We start from the raw sequence: 23,588 nt of genomic DNA, 5'->3' as shown, positions 1-23,588 counted from the left end.
TTTACTAATGTGAAGCTTGTTGAAGCTCAAGTACTGACAGAAAAATTTCCATGGCCAGAAAACCTGTGTTTGCATCAGTTATTAATATATATACACAACCTGACAAAGCTGTTAGGCTGCGGGTGTCGGCTGACACATTTCATCTACGATTTATAATAAACTCAACCACAAATCTTACACAAAATCTGCAGAGCTACTGCATGCGTAAGCAAATCCTACCTGTGCGCGTCTGCAAAGGGTGTGAATATTCGAGTTTATGCATAAAGTAATGACTCAACCACGGTTACATGATTTTTTTTTTTCATGTACATTTTATAACATAACAATTTGAAGTACAATAAGAAATAGAAGTTACCATTTATAAAACTCTCGGCAAAACTTAATGATGGGCCAGCATCAGCCTTTTTTTTTTTTTTTCTATATAACTGTATATGCAGACAGGTCTTTAAATTTATCAACTTCTTTTTCTGTATAAAAAAAAAAAAGAAAAGAAAAAAAAAATTCGCTACATTTGGTCCTGCTTTACCACAATTTTTTTTTCTCCATGAAAGCACCAGCTGTCTGCGTCTCGTATTTCAAAGTTTATAAAATATAAATTATTGAAAAATATTCCAATGTTTATGAACTAAATACATTAAAATTTTCATTGAACAAAAAAAATAAAATAAAAAATACAGAAACACTATAAAATGTACAAAAAATGAACTGAATTTAAAAAAATAATAATAAAAAAAAAAATCTTTCCTCATTAATGGTTTTGTGATTTGCATTCATCACATAATTGATGCATATCCGACTCAGAATATTTGCTTTTGACGTCGCTATGTCCACCAATTTTTTTTTTCTTTGTTCTTAAAAAGAATATACTTGACATTTAACACAATATCTAATGGACTTCATTCGTTAAGCATAAAATAAAAAATAAAAAAAACAGTAACATAATACCGTGTGTCGTTTTAGGACATTATGACGCATGAGTAAAGGAAAAAAAAAAATAAAAACACGACCATGTAAAAACTCTTAATCTAAAACCACATACATGAACCATATCCACATCCATCCCACTTTCGACTTCCTGAAACGTCTCATCGACCCACCATGTGTATTTTAATTTAGCAATGGAATTGAATCCCCCTTTTTTACTCCCAAATTTATTCCGCAGCAAAAGCATCAAGCATATAGATTCATTTGAAGCGATTCGTTTAAATAGTCGACTGGAACGTGGCTTTTGTCCTTCAGTAATGTGGATGAGCATCAAATGCTTCAGCTCCGGGACCTCACACGGGTGTTATTTCAGTGTTGTTACTGCTTTAACACTGGCTTTATTTGTTCTGGCTCTTGTAATAAAACGTTTTGAAACACAATCTGTACAAATAGACAATTCCTAAAAATGAAACCCATCGAAACAGCAAGCAAACCATTGTAAACAATAACATTGTGTAGATGCGACATCTTAACTTTTTTCCTTTAATTTGTTCCCTCCCAAGGCCTGCGCATTCTGTGGAACACCGACCATGACTAAAAGGCAACAGGAACCAGAGTCACACCGCTAGCAACAGGCTTATAAAAAGATTTATACAGTGTTATCCAACACTGTTGAATTCAGAAGTCGTTGATTCGTTTTCTAGAGCTGCAGCTCTGACAGTAGTTCCAGCTTCATAGAAATGCGCTCTTTTCTAACAAGGTGTTGGTTCTACGCACAGAGACTTTTATTTCATACACAAAGATGATGATAAGCTGGCCTTTTCCATACAGATATTATTTAGTTCCTTAAGATTTATGGAAGGAGTCTCCAGTGTTAGCGCTTTGATAACTGTCAGGCTTATTTATTTATTTATTTATTTATTTAAATATTTATATGAAGTCAGAAATCATTTATTCTTTGCTTATATTATAGTAGTTACTGAAATCAATTCAGTATCTGGGTGTTAGATATTTGGTCGTATTATCAGTTTAGTTGAGTTAATGATATTTTAAGTAGCGTCACTGGTCATTTTCTTAAACTGTTAAAATCTTGAAACCATCTGAAATGTTACTCCCCTACTTTCTTAAGCCAACATCATCTCATCACAAGCTCTGATCACTCCCACAACCTTCACTTCAGTGATTAATAACTCCCGCGTCAGGCTCACGGCTAAGATCTCTATTACATTCAGCTATTTGTCCTCACAAGGACATATATTTGGTCCCAGCTCATTATGAAGCCTGTTTTCTGCTATCAATCTACTCAATCATCAAAAGAGGACAAGATCAGTTAAATGACATTTCTATTGTGCTCTACTTCCACACCCTTCAGTCTGACTCATGACAGGCTGGAAGATTACAGACGTGTTTACATCACATGTGCTCTCAAAGGACGGCGCAGACAAAACAAGACGTGAGGGAGAGTGGCACAAGCGGCAACATAGACGTAAAACTAAGGCAAGAGATGCTTGAAGTCCTTTGTCTGAACGTTAGAGATTAAAAAAAAGGAGATCTGAGACGGGCCATGTTTAACAGCTGCCTAAGTTGTGCTTGCTTAGAAGCGAAACAATCCTGCCTATAAGGCGAGGGCGGTTGTGTGTTCAGAGCCTGCCGCCCTCGTGTAGAAAAACGGCTACTTTCGGTCGCGTCTCTCACCCGTTCTCGGTTTGAGTGAGAGGCTTTTTTTTCTTTTAACTGAACTGCATGAGTAAAATAGCAGTCTCTTGTCTCGCCTGCTAAGTTTTCAGTTATGTGACTTCTGTGTGAGTCTTTGACTTTTAACACACAGGGAAGAAAAAAAAACACATTTTGGCATAATCAATCCTTCATTTACAGATTAAAAATAAAAAATTAATACTGGCACAAAGATATCAGAGAAAGAAAAAGAATAAAAATAAAATACTTTAATCGTTTTCATGTGGTCTATCTGAGGACCACGATAGCAACAGTAACTTAATAGTAAATATTGATGTATTTCTGTAAAGTTCCATTTTTCTGTAACTTTGGCAACATATTTACGGAACTTTCCATCCATACAATGTCCACTGTAGGAACAAGTCCTTCGTTCTTTCCTAGTCCCACCCCACTCTAGCAGTCTGTTTTTTAGGTGCTGCTGGGTCAAAATGGTGGCTCTACTGGAAACTCACTGTTTTCGCTTCAGAGCTGAATTATGATACACGCTACAGGCTATGAACTTTGGTACGGTTTGGAATGGGTCCTTTAATTTTTGCGATAGCTGCAGTCATGAGCTCAAAAACAAGACTGGAACCATGACTAGGTATGAAGACGGGACTTGTTTATCGTTGGACCCAAATAAAACACCCACTGTTGTGAGGATAAGAGAGGAAAGTCTCTCGGCCCCGGTACTCCTGGGTTGCTATTTCACTCATCCGTGTCGGGTTTGACGTCCAGCATGGTGTGCAGCTCCTCAGGTGTGTATCCCAGAAGGCTCTTTAAGTCACACACGAAGCGGTAGACATAACGCTTGCCTGATGTCTTGTGGATGATGTTTTTGTCGTAGTAGTAGCGCAGGCCACGGCTCAGCTTTTCGTAATTCATCTTGGGCTTGTTCTTTCTCTTTCCCCATCTCCGTGCCACCTTCATAGGAGAGGAACAGTTTCAATACCCTTTTTTTTTTACAGAATTATGTTATAGTCCATAACAGATACACACGATATATTTATATCAGGGATGCGAGATCAGTAGTTTTCACTCTCTTTATTGTATTTGCCACCCTGCTTGCTGTGTGATTGAATATAGACCGAAATGAAACAAACAACAACAACAAAACACCCTAGTTAATCTGTCTTACTTATACAGCGATCAGAAGTAAAACAGATCAATTTAGCCCTGCATGAACACACCATTCTTTCAAAACTCCTCCCATCTGTAATGATTTTCATTAACCACTTCTTTTTCCACTTCCATTTCCATTCATATAGAATATAGACACATATATATATATATGAAGTTCCCGAGCTTGTTCCCTTTGGTTTAGGACTGAATATGTGTCTGTATTCTATATGGATGGAAATGGGGTGGACTGGGAAATGCCTTCATATAGTGAAATCTTCTTCTATACGTAGAACTACTAATAAAGAAATATGTTTCTTTAAGCATTTAAAAGAGTCTATGTGGGGAAATTGCATTTATTTGGCGATCATCGGTTGTTTCATCATCTTCAGGCAGACCTACGGTTTGATTGCTGCATGTAGCATAGAGATGTTTTACTAGAACTTGGTGCGTATGCACAATTTAAACACGCTCATCTAGAAATACATGCTTTCCATCCTTCCACTAGATAAGTCCAGTGATATGTAACACACAGCCTGACTGAATTGAGTGGAAGCTCAGACTTGCCCAACGCTATCTACGACCTAATCCATATCTGGGTCTCTAAGCAAACAAAAGCTGCATTGTGACTACAGATGGACGTCTTGTGTTGCAGTTTGACCCCGTGTCTGTCTCCCATGAGGACGGTGCTGGGTGCCCTTGTGAACTCTCACCTCGTCAGGGTCGGAGAGTTTGAACTCCCAGCCGTCTCCTGTCCAGCTGATGAACGACTGGCATGACTTGTCTGTAAGGAGCTCCAGCAAAAACTGCCACAGCTGAATGGGTCCACTACCTACAGACAAGCACAGAAACCATGCAGAAAAACACACATTAGTACTGAAATTGAATGAAATGTATTCAGTGTGTACTTTATGTCTGTTTCATGCATCTTTCCTAGCATGTGCACAGAACTGTACCAATGATCACATCAAACATCCTCTAGAATGTATCATGTATCATTATACATTACTCTAATGGTCTGGGGGCAACTTGTGACAAAGTTTCTGTGTTGTGGTGATGCAAACATCTCGAAGGTCAATTTCCAGACTGGTGCAGACTGGAAAATTGCTAAACAGGCTCAGAGACACACAAAGCCCCCAGTTCTTTGGTCCTGAAAAGTGTAAATTCCAGTCCGGTGACATCACTGTGGACTCTGTCCTTATGCTAAAAATACGAGAAAATCTGCGGACAAGTTACTGTGTGACTAGAGCGATTGTGCACATGTGTTAGACCATGTCTATGTGAGCGTGTAGGTGTGAGAATAAACTTCAGCGATCCAGAAGTGACGTTTCTGACCTTATGCTTTGTGCAAAGTGAGACCGGGCATCATAACCAGACATAGCTCATGTTAATCAGTCAGGACCTTATTTTACTCTGGATGTGTTGAAGCGTTCTCTTATTTAGGACCAAAATACAGACCTGCATGTGCGCATAGCTCACCTCACCTTCTGCTCACTTTCAACTTGCAGCTTGTTTGTTAAAGATCAACCGATATGTTACATCACACCTGCCTCAAAGCCATGAATCATCAGTGAGACAGGAAGAGACAGAGAGGATAGATTATAAAAGGTAACAGGACTTTAAAAGAAACTGCCTGATCAAATTGCCTTCGTTTATGGCTAAAAATATATCGGCTGGTTCCAGGTTCAAATACAGACAGTCAGGGTCGATTTATGAGCTTGAACTACAACTGTACAACTATTTCATGCACCAGAAGCCTCTTAACTAGTACAAGTCTATAAGTTTGACTGATGAGCATCAGTGGTACATCTTATAACCAAACACAAAAAAATAGTCTTGTGGCTTTTGCTCTTCAAAGACCTCACGTACCAATGTTTGTGATTTGGAATGAGAAATGTGAAAACCTCAAAGCTGTTTTTCTTCAACTTATCAGCCATCTACATCATATCTCTCTCTCTTTCTTTCTCTCTCTCTCTCTCTCTCTCTCTCTCTCTCTCTCTCATATACACGCAAACACCACTATAATCACAACTGCCACGAATGCCTAAAGTATTTGCTTATTCTTGGCTTGTTTTTCTTTTTTCTTTTTTTTTTGGGGGGGGGCTTCATTTTCAATTCTTACACAATAAACTATGTTTTTTTTCTATTTTGCAATGTACATTTTTAGAAAAAAATAATCAAATGAATAAATAAAAGACGTATAAAATGCCCTTTTTTTCCTTGCACGCGTGTGTGTGTGTGTGTCATGTCGTGTCTTTGTGTGCATTTGTGATGCAGGTTCAGAAAGCCTCCCAGAGATGAAATGATAAACACTCTCAGGTTAAGTGCACAGGGGCTGCTAGCGTTTTTGTGCTGCACCCTCTGTTGCCAAGACGACCTGGGAAAAGGGTTGAGATGCGGGCCGTAGATAAGTATGCGCACATGAAAAAAAAAAAAAAAAAAACGACAAAGATGGAGAGAGGTGCAAAAGACGCCTTTCATTGTTTAAGTTGCTTTTTGGGTGCAAATTGGAGGTGAAAATGGCACACACACACACACACACACACACACACACACACACACACACACACACACACACACACAAACACGCACACATGCACATATACACAGGTTGAGAGAAAAATGCAATGGCACAGCAGCACCTCTGATAAATAGATTCAGAGCTTGCAAGCATGTCAGAGAGAAGCTGCTGCGGTTACGAAACTGGTGCAAGGTGACGTTCTTTTAATCCAAAGATCATGGTGTCCTACAAAGTGCATAGTTTTTTTCGAACGAAGACGCCATATGTACCGCCGCGATTCCTTGCCTTCTTGCAAATATCGAAAGTTCACGTAAACACGATTAAGGGAAGAATAAACTCCTGTGGTTTGCTGTTATAATAACATAATAACCGGTGATAGATACCAGCATGAACATTAACATGTCCTGAGATGTTTTCTTTCTCTTCTACTACAGCAGCTTGCCAATACCTAACTACATTTTTATTAATCATTTATTAAAGTATTATTAATTTGTTGACAGTTTAATCCTACATATAATGTTGAATGTCCAAGAAACAAGTTCATTCGTAGTAATTCTTGTTATATTACTTACATGACCAGTTATAAAAAAATCAATCTCTTAATAATATAATTAATAATCCTAATCTCTTGAAGCTCAGAAGAAAGAGAAAGAGCTTGTCTTGTTAACAGGAAACTGGACCGTGCTCCAGTCAGAAGGGATTTTTTTGATTGTTTTTTATTTGCCTCTGATACTGAAAATGTTTTGTTTTGTTTTTGTTTTTTTGTTTTTTTTCATTTTTGAAGATTTTAAAATGCTTTTAAATTTCGGTGAATTATATCCGTAGACTTGTGTGACATTTGCAGTCCATAGAAATGATAGGAAGGGAACTAGTGCCAGAATCCCGCTGTAAAAAAAATTTGCAGCAGTGGTTTTAATCGTGTGCTTGAAATATTTAACTGATCTGTCATACATGGCTACTTCTTCGGCATTTCCTAATGGCTTCGGTCATCCGATTCTGACTAACCTGCTGAATTCCTTTTGAATCACAAGTATCACTGCCCCAGTTAAAACCATGCATAAACTTTGACCTACTTGGTGAGGACACCTTGAGCTACATTTCTGAAAGCTATTGATTTTTTATGACTAATCCGTCTCCGTCTGATTCCTGTGATTCACGGAGTGATTCGACTCATTCCTTTGTTTTTGATGATTGACTCACACCAGAGTCAGAGAGCGTTTATGTCTGAGAGGAGAGACACTGACTGAAACTGACCCGTGTAGCCGGCGAGAGCGGCAGCTGGGATGACCGGCTTGTCCTTGCTGAGATCTGAGCGCTCGCGGACGTAGTCTTTAAACGTTCCTTTGGGCTTGTGACCGTGCAGAGCTGTGGGATAATCCTCTGAGTCAAAGCTGTCGTAGGACGGGACGCGCTGCAGGCTGTTGAACGACGACTGACTGCTCCAGGACTGCGTCAGACGGTCGCAGCTTTCAAAGCTCTCTGTGCTCTCGAACGAGTCCTGGCCTCCTAGTTTACCTGCGAAAGTGAAAAAAACATGTTAAGCGAAAATGACAACCTCAATCCAAAGCTTCAGTAAAATCTTGGTCTCAAATCCAAAGTTTCACCACAAACATACACATGTAAACATGTTGGCTCTCAGTTTTTCTCCGTAACCACAATTCAATGCAGCTTTATAAAGGTGCAATGTTTGGGAACTAATCTAGTCCAGAAGGTTTGATGTGGGTAAACAGAAAAGAGACTGGACTGTAAGAGAAGAAAATACCCAGAACCATTCCTGACCGTTTATCGCACGTTTCCATGTTACGACCGCTATTCGCTCTTTTTTCTTTTTTCCGAATTACAAGAAAACTGAAACCAAGTTTCTCTCTATTTTACGCCAAGGCACAGATGAAAGATTACTGCTAATTGAACTGCACTTAAGGAATGAAAGCTAATGCATTTGTTAGGAAAAAGCATATCCTGAAATCCTCAGCTGCATAATGGAAGTCACATGTGGGTTTTGGTGGTGTCACAAATACTTTCCCACGTCAAAGGAGGGAAAAAAAAATACTCGCCAAATTTACGATTTAATGTGTGCAAAGCTTGGTCAGGACCGACGAGAAAATAAATAAAGTGTCTCGTCGTGTTAACACGACACGTGAAGATCTCCAGCTAGAAATCTGGACTATTTGGAGAAGCAAAACGAATCGGATTGTCAGTCGTTCTCCCATCGAGGAGGGGTAGAGCGAGCACAAGTGTGGGGGAGCAAATGTGCGAGTGAGAACGCACATCGAGTGTTTCGTGAGAAAGGCGCTTTTGACTCTTAACACCTCCGGTACCTTACGAGAACATGAGACGCTTTGGAGGGGAAAAAAAAAAAATGCTGTCCCTGTTACCATATCTCAGTAAGTGTAAATTATTACATAAAAGGAATACGTCTGGAGAGCTGTGCGCTCTATCTGTGGCTTTGCACATCACCTTTTGATGCAAGAAGCTTTGTTTTTCTTCTTTTTTCCCCCCATTTTTTTTTTTGCCTTCTTTCACCACGGCTCTTCGGCGTGCAGACAACGTGTACATAACCACAAATACGACCACAATAATTCCCTTCGTTCTCTAGGCATATGTGGCAGGGCAAGGCATGCACGCAATAGAGAAATCACGCTGAAACCAGTGCTATGCAGACCACATGCATGTGATCTAATGAAATGGGGACACTGCTTTCTTAGATATGATAAGAACTGCTTCTCATGCTGTTCATGTTCTCATGAAGATTAATGATAAATAAGAAAGCAACGTGTGGTCTGGATGAAAAGGGTTGAAACGGCTAACATGGCGACGGTTCGTTTCCCAACATTTTATCATCGTTTCGGTACCTGATTTATCTTAGTGGATCATGGGAATATAGTCTGTATGTATGGGACTGCAGATACATTCACACCTAGGGGTTGTTTGTATGTTTTTGGGAGGTGGAAAGAAAACCCGGAGAACCCTGATGAAACCCACCGAGACACAGACAAACTCTAGACAAACTCAGGATGAAACCCTGAGGCTACGACACCCGCTGCACCACTGCGGCCGTAACTGCAATTAAATTTTGTAAAGCATGTCAACTTCCTTCCTTGTCACACACCTGACAACCGCTTGATACAGATTCACCACTCATCCACCCACACATACCACCCACTCTGCCTCCTCACCTCTGCTGATCCGACCCACGCACATGTTGTCAGGTGAAACTTCCTGTTTGATGGGGAAGTAGTCACCCTGAAGTGGGTTGAGCGGCGTGTCACGCAGAATGACGTTGGTGTATTCGTTCTCGTACTTGAGCGACAGCAGGTCTTCCGAGCTGATGGGATGAAGGGTCTGGTACGACTCTGTGATGAAGCCCGGCTCCGAGTACTCCGAAGGTGGGACGCACTGAGCGTGCTCGATGCCGTAACCTGAGAAGACATGTTAAACCGGGGGTTAAAACGAAAGTTTCGGGCGTCCGCATGGGTGTCTGTGTGTATGCATGTGTGAGGCTTTTTATGAAATTACTGTCTGTCTTCAGGCACTCACAATACAGACTCAGACAAATCAATGCACGTCTCACGTTACAGGCTTTGCTGTGGCTGTGAAACTCACGGTGAAGTGTGGCTGACAGGTACTCACTGACAAAGTAGTCTGAGGTATAGCGAGATTCCTGGAAACCTGAGCTTATGCCGTTGACAGGGAAATGCTTTGGATCTTCTGTGTGTGGGGGAGAAAAAAAAACTACATCAGTGTATGAGATCAAATTAGCATAATAAAAGATAAGATAATGAGATTTCTTTAGTTTTTAAAATAGACTGTCTAATGGGATCGCGGCTTTTTCCCTGTAACCTGACTAAGTAAAGATTTTCCATAGACGTCAAGCGATCAATAAGTGACTATAAAGAGGAAAACGTGTGGCAGATGCAGTACGGCCTCCTGTCGTAATGAGGTGAGAAAGTCTCTGCGCTGTGTATGGGGAAAGTGCTGCAGAGAATAATTATTTGAATGGAAAGTGTACAATGTGTTATGGAAATGATTTCCTTAAACTTTCACACCGTGGGCGTATTCCAAGACACCTACGAAGGCAAGTGCACAAGTGTTACATGACTTTTATAAACGGCTATGTACGCTAAAAGCCAAAGAGAAAAATTTTGCGTCACGTGTTTTTTTTTTTTTTTTTGTCATATTTTGCATATGAGCAATACAGGAATACACACTGACACCATAAGGACATAAATCACCCTGAATGAACATAAAAAAAAATAAATACATTGTTTTAGAAATAAAGATATTTAAAAAAAAATCACAGGCCTTATATACAAAAGTGTGGTTAATAATGAATCTTTAAAAAAAAGTTCACGTAGTGAAATAAAACTTCATGCACTACATGTGAATTTATTTATTTATTTATTTATTTATTTATTTATTTTTATTTATTTTATTTATTTTTTTTGCAAAATATTTAAAGGTGCAGTGAGTGACCTTAAAGGTGCAGTGAGTGAATTTGGTCAAGTTAGACGTCATGGTTTGGGTGCTAGGACAAAATCAGCTTCAAGGATTTACAGAAGGTTTAAATCTTCCTCCTTTTCCTAAGTAATTGATTTGTGGGTTCATTTTATTTTGGAGCTTTATAGCACCACAGAGACATTTTTTTTCTTCCTGAGCAGATGCAGGTACTGTTTGGTATTAAAGCTATGAGAAGATGACGGCGACTTAAACAGGACGTTACATATATCTTGACCGCAGCTATAAATAAACAGTAACAAATCTACCATCTTAAATGTCCAGGTTTACCTTTCTGCAGCATCTCTAAGTGCTCCCACAGGATGTCCCCTACAAAGTCGGGCGCCAGGTCTAGAAAGCGATCCTTGCCCAGTGCACAAAGACTGGCTCCGTTCATGCAGAACTTGTGGAAGTCCACGTTCTTCAGGCTGAACTCGTTCACTGTCCACAAAAGCCATTCTCGCACGTGAGCTTCTGTCCACTGCCGAGGGTCTGCAGAGTGACGAGAGAGAGAGAAAACGTCACACTCAGACTCCATTACTCAGTAAAAAAAACCCTGAAATAACTGATGAACTTTCATCTTTAGATTAGGAAGATAAGTGCAGGAAAAATTAAGAATATAAAATTAGAAAAAAATAAAAATAAAAATATAATAATAATAATAATAATAATAATAATAATAATAATAATAATAATAAAACAAAAACAATAAACATAATATTTTTTCATTATTATTATTATTATTATTATTATTATTATTATTATTATTATTATTATTATTATTATTCCTGAAATAAATCCCAAATATTTGGGTTTCATCTGTTTTTCTTCTACAGTATGTCATCGGGAAGTTATATACAGCATGTTTTGGCCACAATGTCTGTACTTGGAACTCGGAACTCTGTAATTATAGCCTACAGTGTCAACCATTTTTCACACACACACACACACACACACACACACACACACACACACACACACACACACACACACACACACACACACACACACACACACACATATGATATGGCACGCATACATATAACAGCTATTTTCAAGTCCAGACCCAACGCAGACTGAACCTCCTGCAACATGACAGACGAAGCCACCCTGCGGTCTGAGTTAGTTTGGGAAATATAATTCTTGCGAGATCCCCTTATAGCTAGTCTGCTTTGGGCAGAGCAAAACTACACAGCACACATTTGTTTGCTTTTTTTCCAATCTACTTCGTGTTCTTTTTTCTTGCTTTTTTTATAATATAGACATTCTGTGAATTTTTTCTAGAGAAAACAGACATTGCTTCCAGATATCTATAACTGCTGATATCTAGTAAGTAGCTCTAGACAACTAACTAACCAACTAACTAACTAACTAACTAACTTACTAACATAAATAAGAGCACAGCTTGTCGATTAAATTTAGGTTAACAGTTATCTCCCGTATCGTGTGATTCAGACATGGAAGGCAAGATAAAGAACTGCTGAAATGCCAGATACACATGTAAGTGATAGATATCTAGAAAAAGCAAAAAAAAAAAAAAAAAAAAAAAAAATCGTAGCGTCGTAGTTTGCTGTGCGACACACGCTTACCTTTAGGAATACCGAGTCTCTGCTGCTCCTTGGTGAAACCACTGAAGGTGGCTTTCAGAGCCTGCGACATCATCTCTTTGCTTCCTGGAGTCAGTAGAGGAACATCCCCACATTCCAGATCTGTCCAGAGAAGAAAAGACACATCATTATCATCATCATCATCATCATCATCAGAGGAAGAACTAGCGTTTATTTTGTCATAAATATACATTACAGTAGAGTTAATTTTTTTCTTCTCATCTCACAACTGTTGGATTAGGCAGTTGGGGTCAGAGGACAAGGTCAGCCATAATACAGCACCCCAGGAGCAGAGAGGCTTAGGGCTCAAGGGCCCAACAGTGGCAGCTTGGCAGTGCTGGGGCTTGAACTCTGATCCGAAAATCAATAACCCAGAGCCTTAAACACATGAGCCATTAATGTCCTACACGGGAGAGTGCAAACATTCCCTCACTATCAGAAATAATGCAGTTGAGATTCCCACATTTGGTAAAGGTCAGCACAGCCCGAGCTCAACGGCTGAGCCTCGCTCTGGGCAAACCACCTCCTCGATCATAGTATTGCCCCTTGTATCAGACAGTGTTCTGTTGTATGTATATAGGGCTATCTAGACACCAAGCCATGATGAAGCATGTGAACACAGAGACCAGATATGAACAGAAAGCTTCACAGGGAATCGAGTTCAGACTAGTCGAAGTATGAATCAGGACTGGAATCTTGCAGGACATTTTATTTACATGTGGGTGCAACAGTGAGACATCAGATATGACACGTTTACACCATTTACTACAGTACCTCAGGGTGTTTTCACAGTGTTTGAAGAGATTCTGGACGCACATTGGTAGGAATCGTTGCTGTTTTTGTTTTGGTTTTTTAATCACTGCCTATATTTCACAACTTCTGCTCCCTATTTAATATGCGATTCAAAGAGAAAGTCATGGTTTGGTCAGATAAAGTATTTAATCAGTTGCATTTATGGAGCAAAACAAGTTTAACATGAACATGGAAATGGCATATTGTGCTTATATTGCTCAAGATTTTGTATTGACTGCAATGTATTGGAATAAAATGGAGATCTTGTGGTGTATTATTAAAGAAGAATAAAAGTACAAAGGGCAACAGATATAAGTAACAAAATCGGGGCTAAAGCCAACATGTGCCTGAGCCCCTGCTGATCTCTCAAGCCCTAAAGAGACGCCATAAAGCCCTAAGGGTACAGCAGGTCAGGCTCTGATCCCTGTTCATGACCCTGGGTCTACTTTTTTTGCCCTAGCCTCATGCCATTCGGCTAGACTTCTGTCACCGGGACTCAGTAGGCAGGGGTCAGAGGATGCAGTACAGGGGCAATGATGTCAGGACGGAACAGACGCAGCAGTGTTGGGTGGACGCCCAGCGGGACACAGAGGGGCTATTTACGAGTTAAACAGTACCCGATGACTCCTACTAATCCAATTACAAGCGGCCACTGTGACGGAGCAAGGGACACGACGGGGAAACCCCCCGCAGGGTCAAAAATGCAACTACTTAAAACCTAAAACGAGTCGAACAATGGTGTAGGTGATAGCAGACGAGGATAGACTGATGTCATGTGACTTTACTAAAAGATTTACTGAAAGATCTAATAAATTAAAAACTGGGTATGGATGGTGTATGGGAAAGTACATTAAACGGAGAAAATCACGTATATTTGACACGTCTGCATATGTTTTTCACGTGAGAAATATCCGATGTGTAAACAGAAGACTCCAGTGCAAGGAATCATTTCAAACTAAGTTAAACTTTGAATAATTCACGTCACGGAGAGACGTCACGTCACGTCAACTGTTTAAAGAGCCACACGTGTGAATTTTAGGTACGATTATTCACATGTGAATTATGTGAATCAGTCACATGTGAATAATATGAATCATTCAAGTGACGTTTGTGCCACTTAGAAGGGGAGAGCTGAACGTTTTTCTACACACAGATATTCTGTTTCTGCAATCAAGAACCTCATCTCTCTCTCTCTCTCTCTCTCTCTCTCTCTCTCTCTCTCTCTCTCTCTCTCTCTCTCTTCCACAATCTTCCATATCCACAATGCGACATAGTAGATCCAGGAATGTGCAACAGCTGTCCCTCCTTTCCCTTTCTCTCTCTCTCTCTCTCCCTCCCTCTCTCTCTCTCTCTCTCTCTCTCTCTCTCTCTCGCTCTCTCTCTCTCTCCCCCTCTCTCTCTCTCTCTCTCTCCCTCCCTCTCTCTCTCACACACACCCCTCCTGTGCACTCCACTCTGCAGTGACCCTCTCTACGCATTTCCGACAGCGTTACATTAAACACTGTGTCTAAATGGAACAGAGCGGTGTGGCACTCCGGTGTGATTCGATCAGGATGAAGCCCGTCTCTCTCCACTCTCCATTTTCGGCTCTTAATTGTGCATTAGCGAAAACCGTTCTGCCGACCCTAATTCAGAACGCTCTCAGACACCGCGCTGGAAAAGAAAAAAGAACACGTTTTACATTAGCCGAAACTTGCCACGCGACGCCTGCAAAATGCAAATGTTTAACGAGTGTTGTTTTTGTAAAGATAAAAGTGTCATTTGGACAGAGGTTCAGTGAGGACTAGTGGAGCTCTGTTCATTAGCACAAAACATTATAACACCTTGTGAAACTGAGAAAAGAGTGCCGGTGCTTTGCATTGTGTATCACTGAACAGATATACAGTACACAATGCAAACAGAAACCATCTTTTTTCTCAATGCTGGAAATATCCACGAGACGTAACGAAGTCTCGACTAATTCACTCGGGGCCGTTTTTTTTTATTGTCTCATGAGACTTTAACTCGTTCTAATTCCTAACCATTGCACTTCTTCTTGCTTTTGTTCACCTTAGGCTTACTTTCTCTTTTTTTTTTCTCACCCACGCAATTTTTGGTGTGTCTCATCGAGGGGCCCCACGTCGTCGAATCCTGCCTCGAGCGAAGTAAGTGCTCTCAGTCACACTCTACTCTAAAATGTCTTTGACTTACTAAGAACCGATATGTAAATGGTGACTCTGGCACACGTATCACTTGTTTCAACTCAGACCTAATGTGTTTTGGTTTCAGCCTCTGGTGAAACTGTTAATTATTCATCGCAGCTGGCCAGCATATTGGGTCCGTCATGCTGACTGGCAAGGCGACGGCACGGCCCGTTCGTCATCCTAAATGACAGATACAATACACAAATCTTCGAGCTTTGATATCGACTGATGGATCGCCACCACATGATCGAAGCGTGCTGTCATGTGGCATCGCATCAGTTGAAACGTTTGAACAAAGTGATGTTTCAGTGCACATATGCAAGCTATATGTGAAGCACGTGGCCAAAAAGAAACGTGTGACTTCACTGCACGTGGTCTGCTCCATATTAGTCTCAGCATTGTGTCCTGTATAGAAGAGCTTCGCAGTGACGATGCGAGTGTGTGTGTGTACACAGTGGGTGCTGAATTCATGGCCACGTGGACCAAATTAGCTGCCTCGCTCGGCTTTGTGCCAGAGCTGGGGGCCGTGAAATTGAGATTACGGTCACGGTGGTCTCTGGGAGCGAGGTGTGGCGAGGAGAGGTTTGAGTGATTCACTTGTCTGTAACGTGAGTCCATCACAAGACAGTGCATGAATGGGGCTCCTCAGAGGGATGAGATCAGCTGTATGGCGCTCCAGGCCCCTCCCTTTGCTCTGAGAGCATTCATTCACAAAGATTGTCATGCTATTGATTCAGGGCTCCACTGACACGCACAAAGTGGAAAAGCATGCAGACGGGAATTGTTATAGAGTAAGTCATATAAATAGGCCCAGGATTTGTGTGTGTGTGTGTGTGTGTGTGTGTGTGTGTGTGTGAGAGAGAGAGAGAGAGAGAGAGAGAGAGAGAGAGAGAGAGAGAGAGAGAGATTGAGTGTGTCGTTCTGATGGTGCGTGAGAGAACATGAGTGGGCGTGCAATAAAAAGTCACACTGTCTCGTGTAGGCTTTTCAAAACCCGGGACGATTAAGCGCCTGAATGCTTGCTGGGTCCGATTTATTTCTGTCTATATGTCAGATTAGCATATTATGCCTCTTCCTGTCTTTTCTGTACACATTTGCGTAGGTGTATTGTGCTCCGGGAACCTCGTTTGCACCAGAAGAGGTCAGATGACCGGAGAACTCTTCAATGTAACATAAAACATAAAGCATCGACACTTATAGCGCAGACTGCGAAAAAATTCTAGCAGGAAACGTGCACTGGCTTTTAGTCTCTGCAGGGGTCTGAGTGCCGAAAAGCTTAAAAGCTGCCCCTCCCTCGGCAGCCGTCCGGACGTGATGGTGCTATCAGACTCGTTTCGTTGCTGATCTTTATCTTTCACTTTCTCCAGAGTGCGTTAGGAGTGGGCTATAAAACTGGTCAGGATGATGAAGGGTCATTCAGCCAGCTGGACTGAGTTGGGGGGGGGGGGGTGACAAAAAGAGGCAGGCAGCAGGGTGCTTGCTCAGATAGATGCTTGTTCTACCTACTATTTGGATTTCCATCTGAATGGATGGAATAGAAGCCTGGACCAGGAATAGCAGCAGATCCCAGAGCCAGTGCCAATGCTGGCCAGGATTATAAGCAGGGGCTCTCCCTGGCCGGAACACTGCCGCTATTCTTAGAAGCTAGACACACCAAAAAACATGCATTCTTCATGAACCATCCAAGCCCCCCCACCCCACCCCCCCTATTCCAGTTCACTCTACCATTCTTTCAATACCGCTCCTTCTCCTTGTCCTTCTATGGTAATTCGTTGGAAAATGACTTGTTTCTCTGATTAAAATCTATACGTCCTATATGCAGATTTTTCCAGGTGCTCCGAAATGCACTGACTATTATCAGCAAACTTTGCACTGCATGACTGATAACCGCCAACCACCAACTTGTATAGTAAGGTGTGCCCGATACTATGCCTTGCACAAACACGGCTGTGCAGCAGGCGTTGCAGTTGCATGAACCCTACCACAGAATTCGGCGTCCGCAATTCCAGCGGTAGAGGTGCTCATCTCAGGAGACCTGCACTGTTTAGACCTTGGAAACAAACACACGCAGAGTATTACAAACAGTTTATTGGCAACGTTTTCCCTCTCAGACCCGAGCGCAAACCTTCATTAAACCTCCTTCTATTCCTGTAAGACGGTGTATGATAAACATATAAAATGATTTTGTTGTACAGCTCGTTTGTTAGCACTCGAGTCGTTGAATGGGAGGGGGGAAAAAGCTGCGTGTGTAATTAGCGACAGGGTGGCTAATGGTTTCTGCCCGCTACGAGGCCAGCCGAGGTCCAGCAGACGCATGTGCGCTAAACGAATTCCCTACAGACCACAATGTTTTCATGTAGCATGCCATGCATTCTTGCCTTGTTTTACTATCGCTAATGTGGAGGGCTTCGTGATTCGCGTCTGTCTGCGTGCACAGTCTTCATTTGGCACTTTTTAAATCGAAACACCGTGCAACGAGTTGGGAGTTCTTACACTTCATTTAGCAAATCATTCACATTAAGTAGGGGTGTTAGTCTTGAATAACATGTATGCCACAAGAAAAATGCCTAAAATGAGTTTGCATGAAAATGAAATCCCATGTGACACAATTTGCTTCCTGGAGATGACATCTGTTTCGGTGGGTTCTTTTGGTGTGACTCAACAGCAAAGAAATTCAAGCAAACAAACCTGAACATCATGAGAAGGCCCAAGAAAAAAAAAAAAGAAAAAAAACGCACACAAACAAAATGTGCATTTTATTTAATGAATATTTTCCTCGGTTCACTCTGTTCTCTGATTTAACCAAATAATTTAAAACACAATCTAAAAAAAGAATATTTCAAAACAGACTAATTGCTAAGAGAGTAGGCTGCAAATGGATAAAGTACTGAGGAGATATGTCTGAGATTCTAGCTGCTAAAGAGCTAAGTCTAGATCGTATTACGTCTGGAAGCTAATCCAGATGCCTACGCTGATTGCTGGTAGCACCCTGATGGACCCTGGACCCTGTTGGTTCCTGTTATTTTCTATCAGAGATGCTATGAAGAGGGTGAGATAAATAATGCCCGGTCACACGGTCCGAATTGTCCAAGAGAACCTCAAACATTCTCAAGAAAACACCAGGACAGATCAGAGACCGTCAGCACAGAGCGCTGATTTGACACAGTGCCATCATGATTTGGTCAAGAGAAGTAAAACGGGAAGCTGAGAGTTCACGCTGTTTCCCACCGACCCTTTCACACTTCACACTTTCAAACCGGAACCCTACTGTACATTCCAGATCAGTTTATTATTATTGATCATGTCTGAGGACACAGAGCCAAAGCCAGAGGCTGGCGTGTTAAAAAAATAAATAAAAAAAGGCACCGCTCCGGCTGGACCGTTCTCCTCCACAGCCGCCTGCCACCCAGGAGAAAAGTCTGGAACTCACCAGAGGGTCTCTGAAAGTTCCACAAACCCTAGCGACTAGGCAGAGTGGGGGTGGTGGTCTAGGGTGGGGGTGAAGGTTGCCCCCTGAGACTCTAACTCAGTAATTAGCCTGTTACAGGCGGCTGGGATGAGACGACATAGCAGCAGACAGGCACCACATCAGGAGCCGTGGAGACGCGGCAAAAATAAAGGAGCATGTGGTCCACAGAGGGAGGGGAAAAAAAGATGAATGGGGAAAGCAAGACAGATCAGGAGTAGAAGTGAGATGTTGCGAAAGGGGAAAAAAATCTGGCTGGATTGTTCTTCCCTACTCGAGGACACGCTGTTTCTTTTGTTTTTGTTTTGGTCTTGTGTGGAGCCGTGTAGCCCGAGCTTGCCGTTTGGAAGACTAAAAAAGGGTCAGGTCTGCTACAACTCAAACCGAGTACGTCCTTCTTACTAGCGCCTGATCCAAAATGCGATGACGAAAGCAAAAAGATTTTAAAACAGTCACTGACGGTAACGTCTGCCCTCACACATGCTTACTATTTAGCACACAGTTGTTCCTGAAGGTAAATGCTCCCCATAGTGCTTTGATGACTACATGTTAAAGGGAACAATAACTATGTGTGGTCACAAGACAGACACTCTGAAAGGGGAGGCTTTTAACTGGCGCGTTCTACCAATACCGAGTCATTTCACCGACATGCTATGAAGCTGTGCGTGATTCGTTTCATCAAACACATCCTTAAGAAAGATTCGTCAATTCTCAGCACCCTCATTCCCTAAATATAAAGTGTTCTACAGCAGAAATTCTGCTTTCTAGCCACAAATGAGGTAAATTTGCTTACAGGAATCCCACATGAGCAAGCTCAGATACTCCGAGCTCTGGCATGCCTCACACCTCTCATTAAAACACACACATTCATTCTGACTTGTAAAACATTCAGAGGCCTGCGAAAAATGAGCCAAGGCCTAGTCATTTGTTTTGCTTTACCAGCAACCCACATCATATGAGCACCGATCACCAAGCCTCATGTTTGTACAGCTGCCAGGCTGCTTGGCATGCCCAGTGTCTGACAGAGCAAGACCTCAAGGAGAAACACCTCAGGCTGGATCTTTTACGACACACAGAAAACATCACAGCTAAAATACAACAGACACCTGTGTTATAATGGATACAGAAGATATCCCGTTAGCAAGGACAGTGTGGTCCTGAGGCTACATGAAGTGTGTGTGTGTGTGTGTGTGTGTGTGTGTGTGTGTGTGTGTGTGTGTGTGTGTGTGTGTGTGTGTGTGTGTGTGTGTGTGTGTGTGTGTGTGTGTGTGTGTGTGTGATGAAGCATAATTTGAGATGATGAAGCAACGTCTTAATCAGATAAAAGAAGGCAGCGAGCGACCCACCCAACCCTTACACATTCCTATCACTCACTGACGCCTGGTTTCCAGCTAAGAAAAAAGAGAACGAAAGAAGAAAGAGAAAGAGAAATAGAAAGCAAGCAGCACCCTCATCAAGAGCTACTTCTTTCTGTGGCCTGAAAACAAGTGGGTGGGATGTGACCTCTGGCTTTCTCTCATGTTGTTGCTGACCCACTTGGCTGTGCTAAGTACTCTTTGGTCAGAGATGAAAGCAGCAACCCTGTCGTCAAGCGCTTCGACACCACAAGTTATGAGCGCGCATCTCGGCCCTTTCTGTACGCTCGGACGTTTGATATTGTTTTGTTTGCCGAGCCGTCATGCTGGTGGGAGCGATAGCTATTTTAAACAAGCCCGGCTTGAAACGGATCGAGGCGCCTTTTCCAGATCAGAGCTAAGCAAAGCATATGGTTCACGTTTGGGTCTGCTTGACACTGGCTTCATGTTGTAGAAGTCACACTTGTATTTGTATAGCTTTTGTCAGGGCTAGTCATCAGAAAAAAAAGAAGAAGAAGAAGAAAAGACTTTATGTATAGCCCTGTATTGTTTTTAGCTAACAAGATGTGAATGTGCAAACACAATCATATTAACTCGAGTCTATTTGAGAAGCTAAATGGGCTTGTCGAGGTCATCACATTATTTGGAGACTCCATTGTCTGCTCTTCCTCCATTTGTCTGGAGTTAATCAGATCCAAGATGAACTCTATGCTACTTTTGTGATACTCTTTACCTCTTTACCTTTAGCTTTATTTAGCCATTATTTTAAAACAATTTTAGTGAGTTGAAAACGCTTCAAAAAAGTACAAAAACTCGAGCATTTTTGATCCATGACTAGTTTTATGAGCATGTTGAATTATATTCTAGTGCAAATAATAAGCAATAATAAGCACATTTATGAAAAGTTCACCACTACTTTATCCTGTCCTCTTTCCTGTGTGTCCGGACTCCATGTGAGCTTGTCTTCACTATTACACATGCACAGCTTTGGGGTTTTATTTCCCCAAAAAAATAACACATAGAAAATGTGAAGGCACAAGATTACAGTAAGAACTATGCTGGATTTTATGTCTTTGTCAAACCAGATTGCTAACACAGGACTCCTTCCAAGCAAGGGGCTGGAGTTGTGAAATGGTTTTGCAAGATACAACCACAGTGTTTTGGCAAATCATATGCAACTTTCAGCATTTCTTACTAGTGTTTTTCCATGTGCACTGATAAGGTTTGTGTATATGGAAGCATTGCTTGTGTGTGTACATGCAAAACGGTAAGATCACGCCTGGTTTTTGTGTTCATGTTGTAGTGATTCATATCTCTCACACACAAACACACACCACAGAGTGCAGTCAGTTTTCAGTTTGACACTTATGGTGCGAATAACATTTTTCCATGATGTACACACAGCTGCTGCGGTGTGTATGATCGACAGAGTAAGCAGCATGCACAGATGTTATAACAACAGTCAGCTTTTTCGCTCAGGGAAACCAGCGGCCACTGAACTCGCTCTGCTCTGCTGACCGAGCACAAACAGGGTCAGGTTAGGAAAGTGCATTGGACGGGTGTACAGCATGGCTATATTCGGTCAGGGCACTCACTCCCTCTCTCTGAGCATTAACTATCCTGCACAATCATCACCTCAGTCCAAGTTTCAGGAGTGTCTTGTCAGGAGTGTGAGGGGGAGGATTATAATGCTGACTGCTCAAGCCGCACCTCATGTGCTTTCCCTGACTGAGTCCCTCTTCCTCTCTCCATCATGGTCAAGCATGCAGCCCTGATCTTGCACCTCACACTTTGGCTGGCATGGACAGGTGATGAAACAGCATCATGACAAGCAAATCTTTTAGCGTTGGCATGAGAAACGACAGACGTTTCTTCTCGGACATGCACGATGACAGAGTGCAAGAATGTAGCCATAATGTCTGCCTTTATGAAAGCTGATCTCATGATGGCAACATAAATGGAATACAGCTTCTTCATAAATACAGACTGCAGTACAGAATTTAAAAAAGTTGCATGCACTAACTGATCATTTCTGTTTCTAAACATCAGCTTGCTTTAAAGATAATAAACGCAGACTAGTAAATAATGCAGACTAATAATAAACGCAGACTACCCTTCTGCAACTTTCCAATTTGCACTGGTCATGTATGTGACTATGAGCCTCGCCCTTTAGCTGGCATGAGACACTGGCATGACACAAACTGGCAGCATCATGACAAGTAGCTTGCTCAGCACCGGTTAATGCATGAGCAAGAAGGAAAGTTTCCTTATAGAAACACTGGATGAGAGTAATAATGAAGACATGCATCTTTAGGAAAGTGTGTCTGTTTTTTGTTTGTTTTGTTTTTTTAACTGGTTTCCCTCGAGGAGGGAAATATCTGCATGCATCTATTATGTTCTTGCAAAATAAAGCATGCAACTTTATTGAAACATTTCCATTTCAGCAGCTATTACAATCACTTTGATGAGGGAGAATGCTTTCTCGTGTCTTGTTAGCTCCCACACACTGCACGCAGCTCCACAGAACTCAAAGCTTAATAAATAATTGATAGGCGCATCTGGCGCGCGCGCGCTGTACTGCGCATCGCCTGTGCATGAGCGCGAGCGCTTTGCGTGTTAAAAACTCGCGAGCTCCAACGCCGGTTTAAGCGCGCGGTACAAGCCAAAAAAACAACAAAAGAAAGTTTACCTAAAACAGAGAACTGGATAATAAAATGAATCGTTTACTTACCGTCTGTTTTTTCGGATTTTATTATAGTTAACGTTGGCGTCATTTCCACGGCAGCCGTCATGGTCTCGCGTTCAGCGCGTGCGCTTACAGCTCACGTTTAAATCCCGTTATTTTCTGCTTACTGGGGTAAAAAAAAACCTTCTCTTTTGTTTGGATTTTCTCGCTCTCTATTTTTTTATCCCAACTATATCCTATGTCTCGAGCGCGAACTTCTCTTTCTCTCCCTTCCTCACTCACTCACTCACTCACTCACTCACTCTCTCTCTCTATCCCCTCTCTCCTTCTTCTCTCTCTCTCTCTCTCTCTCTCTCTCTCTCTCTCGTTCTCTCTCTCCCTCTCTGGGCGTCACTGTGTGAATGGGCGGCGTCATAGCTGATTCACTCTTCCCTTCACACTGTTCATACCTTTATACGAGAATTTCATTACATCTCTTTTTCTAGCATTTAGTTCTAGTCGTTTTTAAGGTTTGTCCCCCCCCCTCATCCCCCCCCTCATCCCCCCTCCTCCCCCCCCCCCCCCATTATTGAGTTGAATAGTACAGTGAAGTGGGCATGTGGTAGCCTAGTGTTGTCGGGATACCAAAGGTTGTGGGGTTCGAATCCCACATCCACCAGGCTGCCACTTTTGGGCCCCTGTGCAAGGCCATTAACCCTCAGTTGTATAAAATGAGATAATGTAAGTCG

The 23,588-nt window shown here is 41.9% G+C and overlaps 1 protein-coding gene and 1 pseudogene across 3 annotated transcripts in view; both read right to left on the bottom strand.

Annotated features, from left to right (window-relative positions):
- Nucleotides 1–288: 288 nt before the first annotated feature.
- The window catches only part of ets1 (v-ets avian erythroblastosis virus E26 oncogene homolog 1), a 40,345-nt gene continuing 17,045 nt past the window's right edge, over nucleotides 289–23,588 (bottom strand). The window contains exons 1-8 of one of the 3 annotated variants that reach the window (XM_027161479.2): nucleotides 22,906–23,199; nucleotides 12,361–12,480; nucleotides 11,063–11,263; nucleotides 9,908–9,985; nucleotides 9,454–9,696; nucleotides 7,532–7,792; nucleotides 4,470–4,588; nucleotides 289–3,561 (exon numbers count right to left, since the gene is read on the bottom strand). In XM_027161479.2, the coding sequence (XP_027017280.1) occupies nucleotides 3,346–3,561; nucleotides 4,470–4,588; nucleotides 7,532–7,792; nucleotides 9,454–9,696; nucleotides 9,908–9,985; nucleotides 11,063–11,263; nucleotides 12,361–12,480; nucleotides 22,906–22,966 (1,299 nt within the window). In that variant the 5' untranslated portion in view covers nucleotides 22,967–23,199 and the 3' untranslated portion in view covers nucleotides 289–3,345. Of the gene's footprint in view, nucleotides 3,562–4,469; nucleotides 4,589–7,531; nucleotides 7,793–9,453; nucleotides 9,697–9,907; nucleotides 9,986–11,062; nucleotides 11,264–12,360; nucleotides 12,481–22,905; nucleotides 23,200–23,588 lie in introns of those variants that run through there. The other 2 variants (XM_027161477.2, XM_047822325.1) reach the window with 2 other exon arrangements.
- Nucleotides 12,785–12,930, bottom strand: LOC113652800 (annotated as a pseudogene).

This window comes from Tachysurus fulvidraco, chromosome 13, assembly GCF_022655615.1.
Source record: "Tachysurus fulvidraco isolate hzauxx_2018 chromosome 13, HZAU_PFXX_2.0, whole genome shotgun sequence".
NCBI classification, from domain to species: domain Eukaryota; kingdom Metazoa; phylum Chordata; class Actinopteri; order Siluriformes; family Bagridae; genus Tachysurus; species Tachysurus fulvidraco.
Note: the sequence above shows the minus strand (reverse complement) of the source record. Positions and strands in the feature narration are given on the sequence as shown.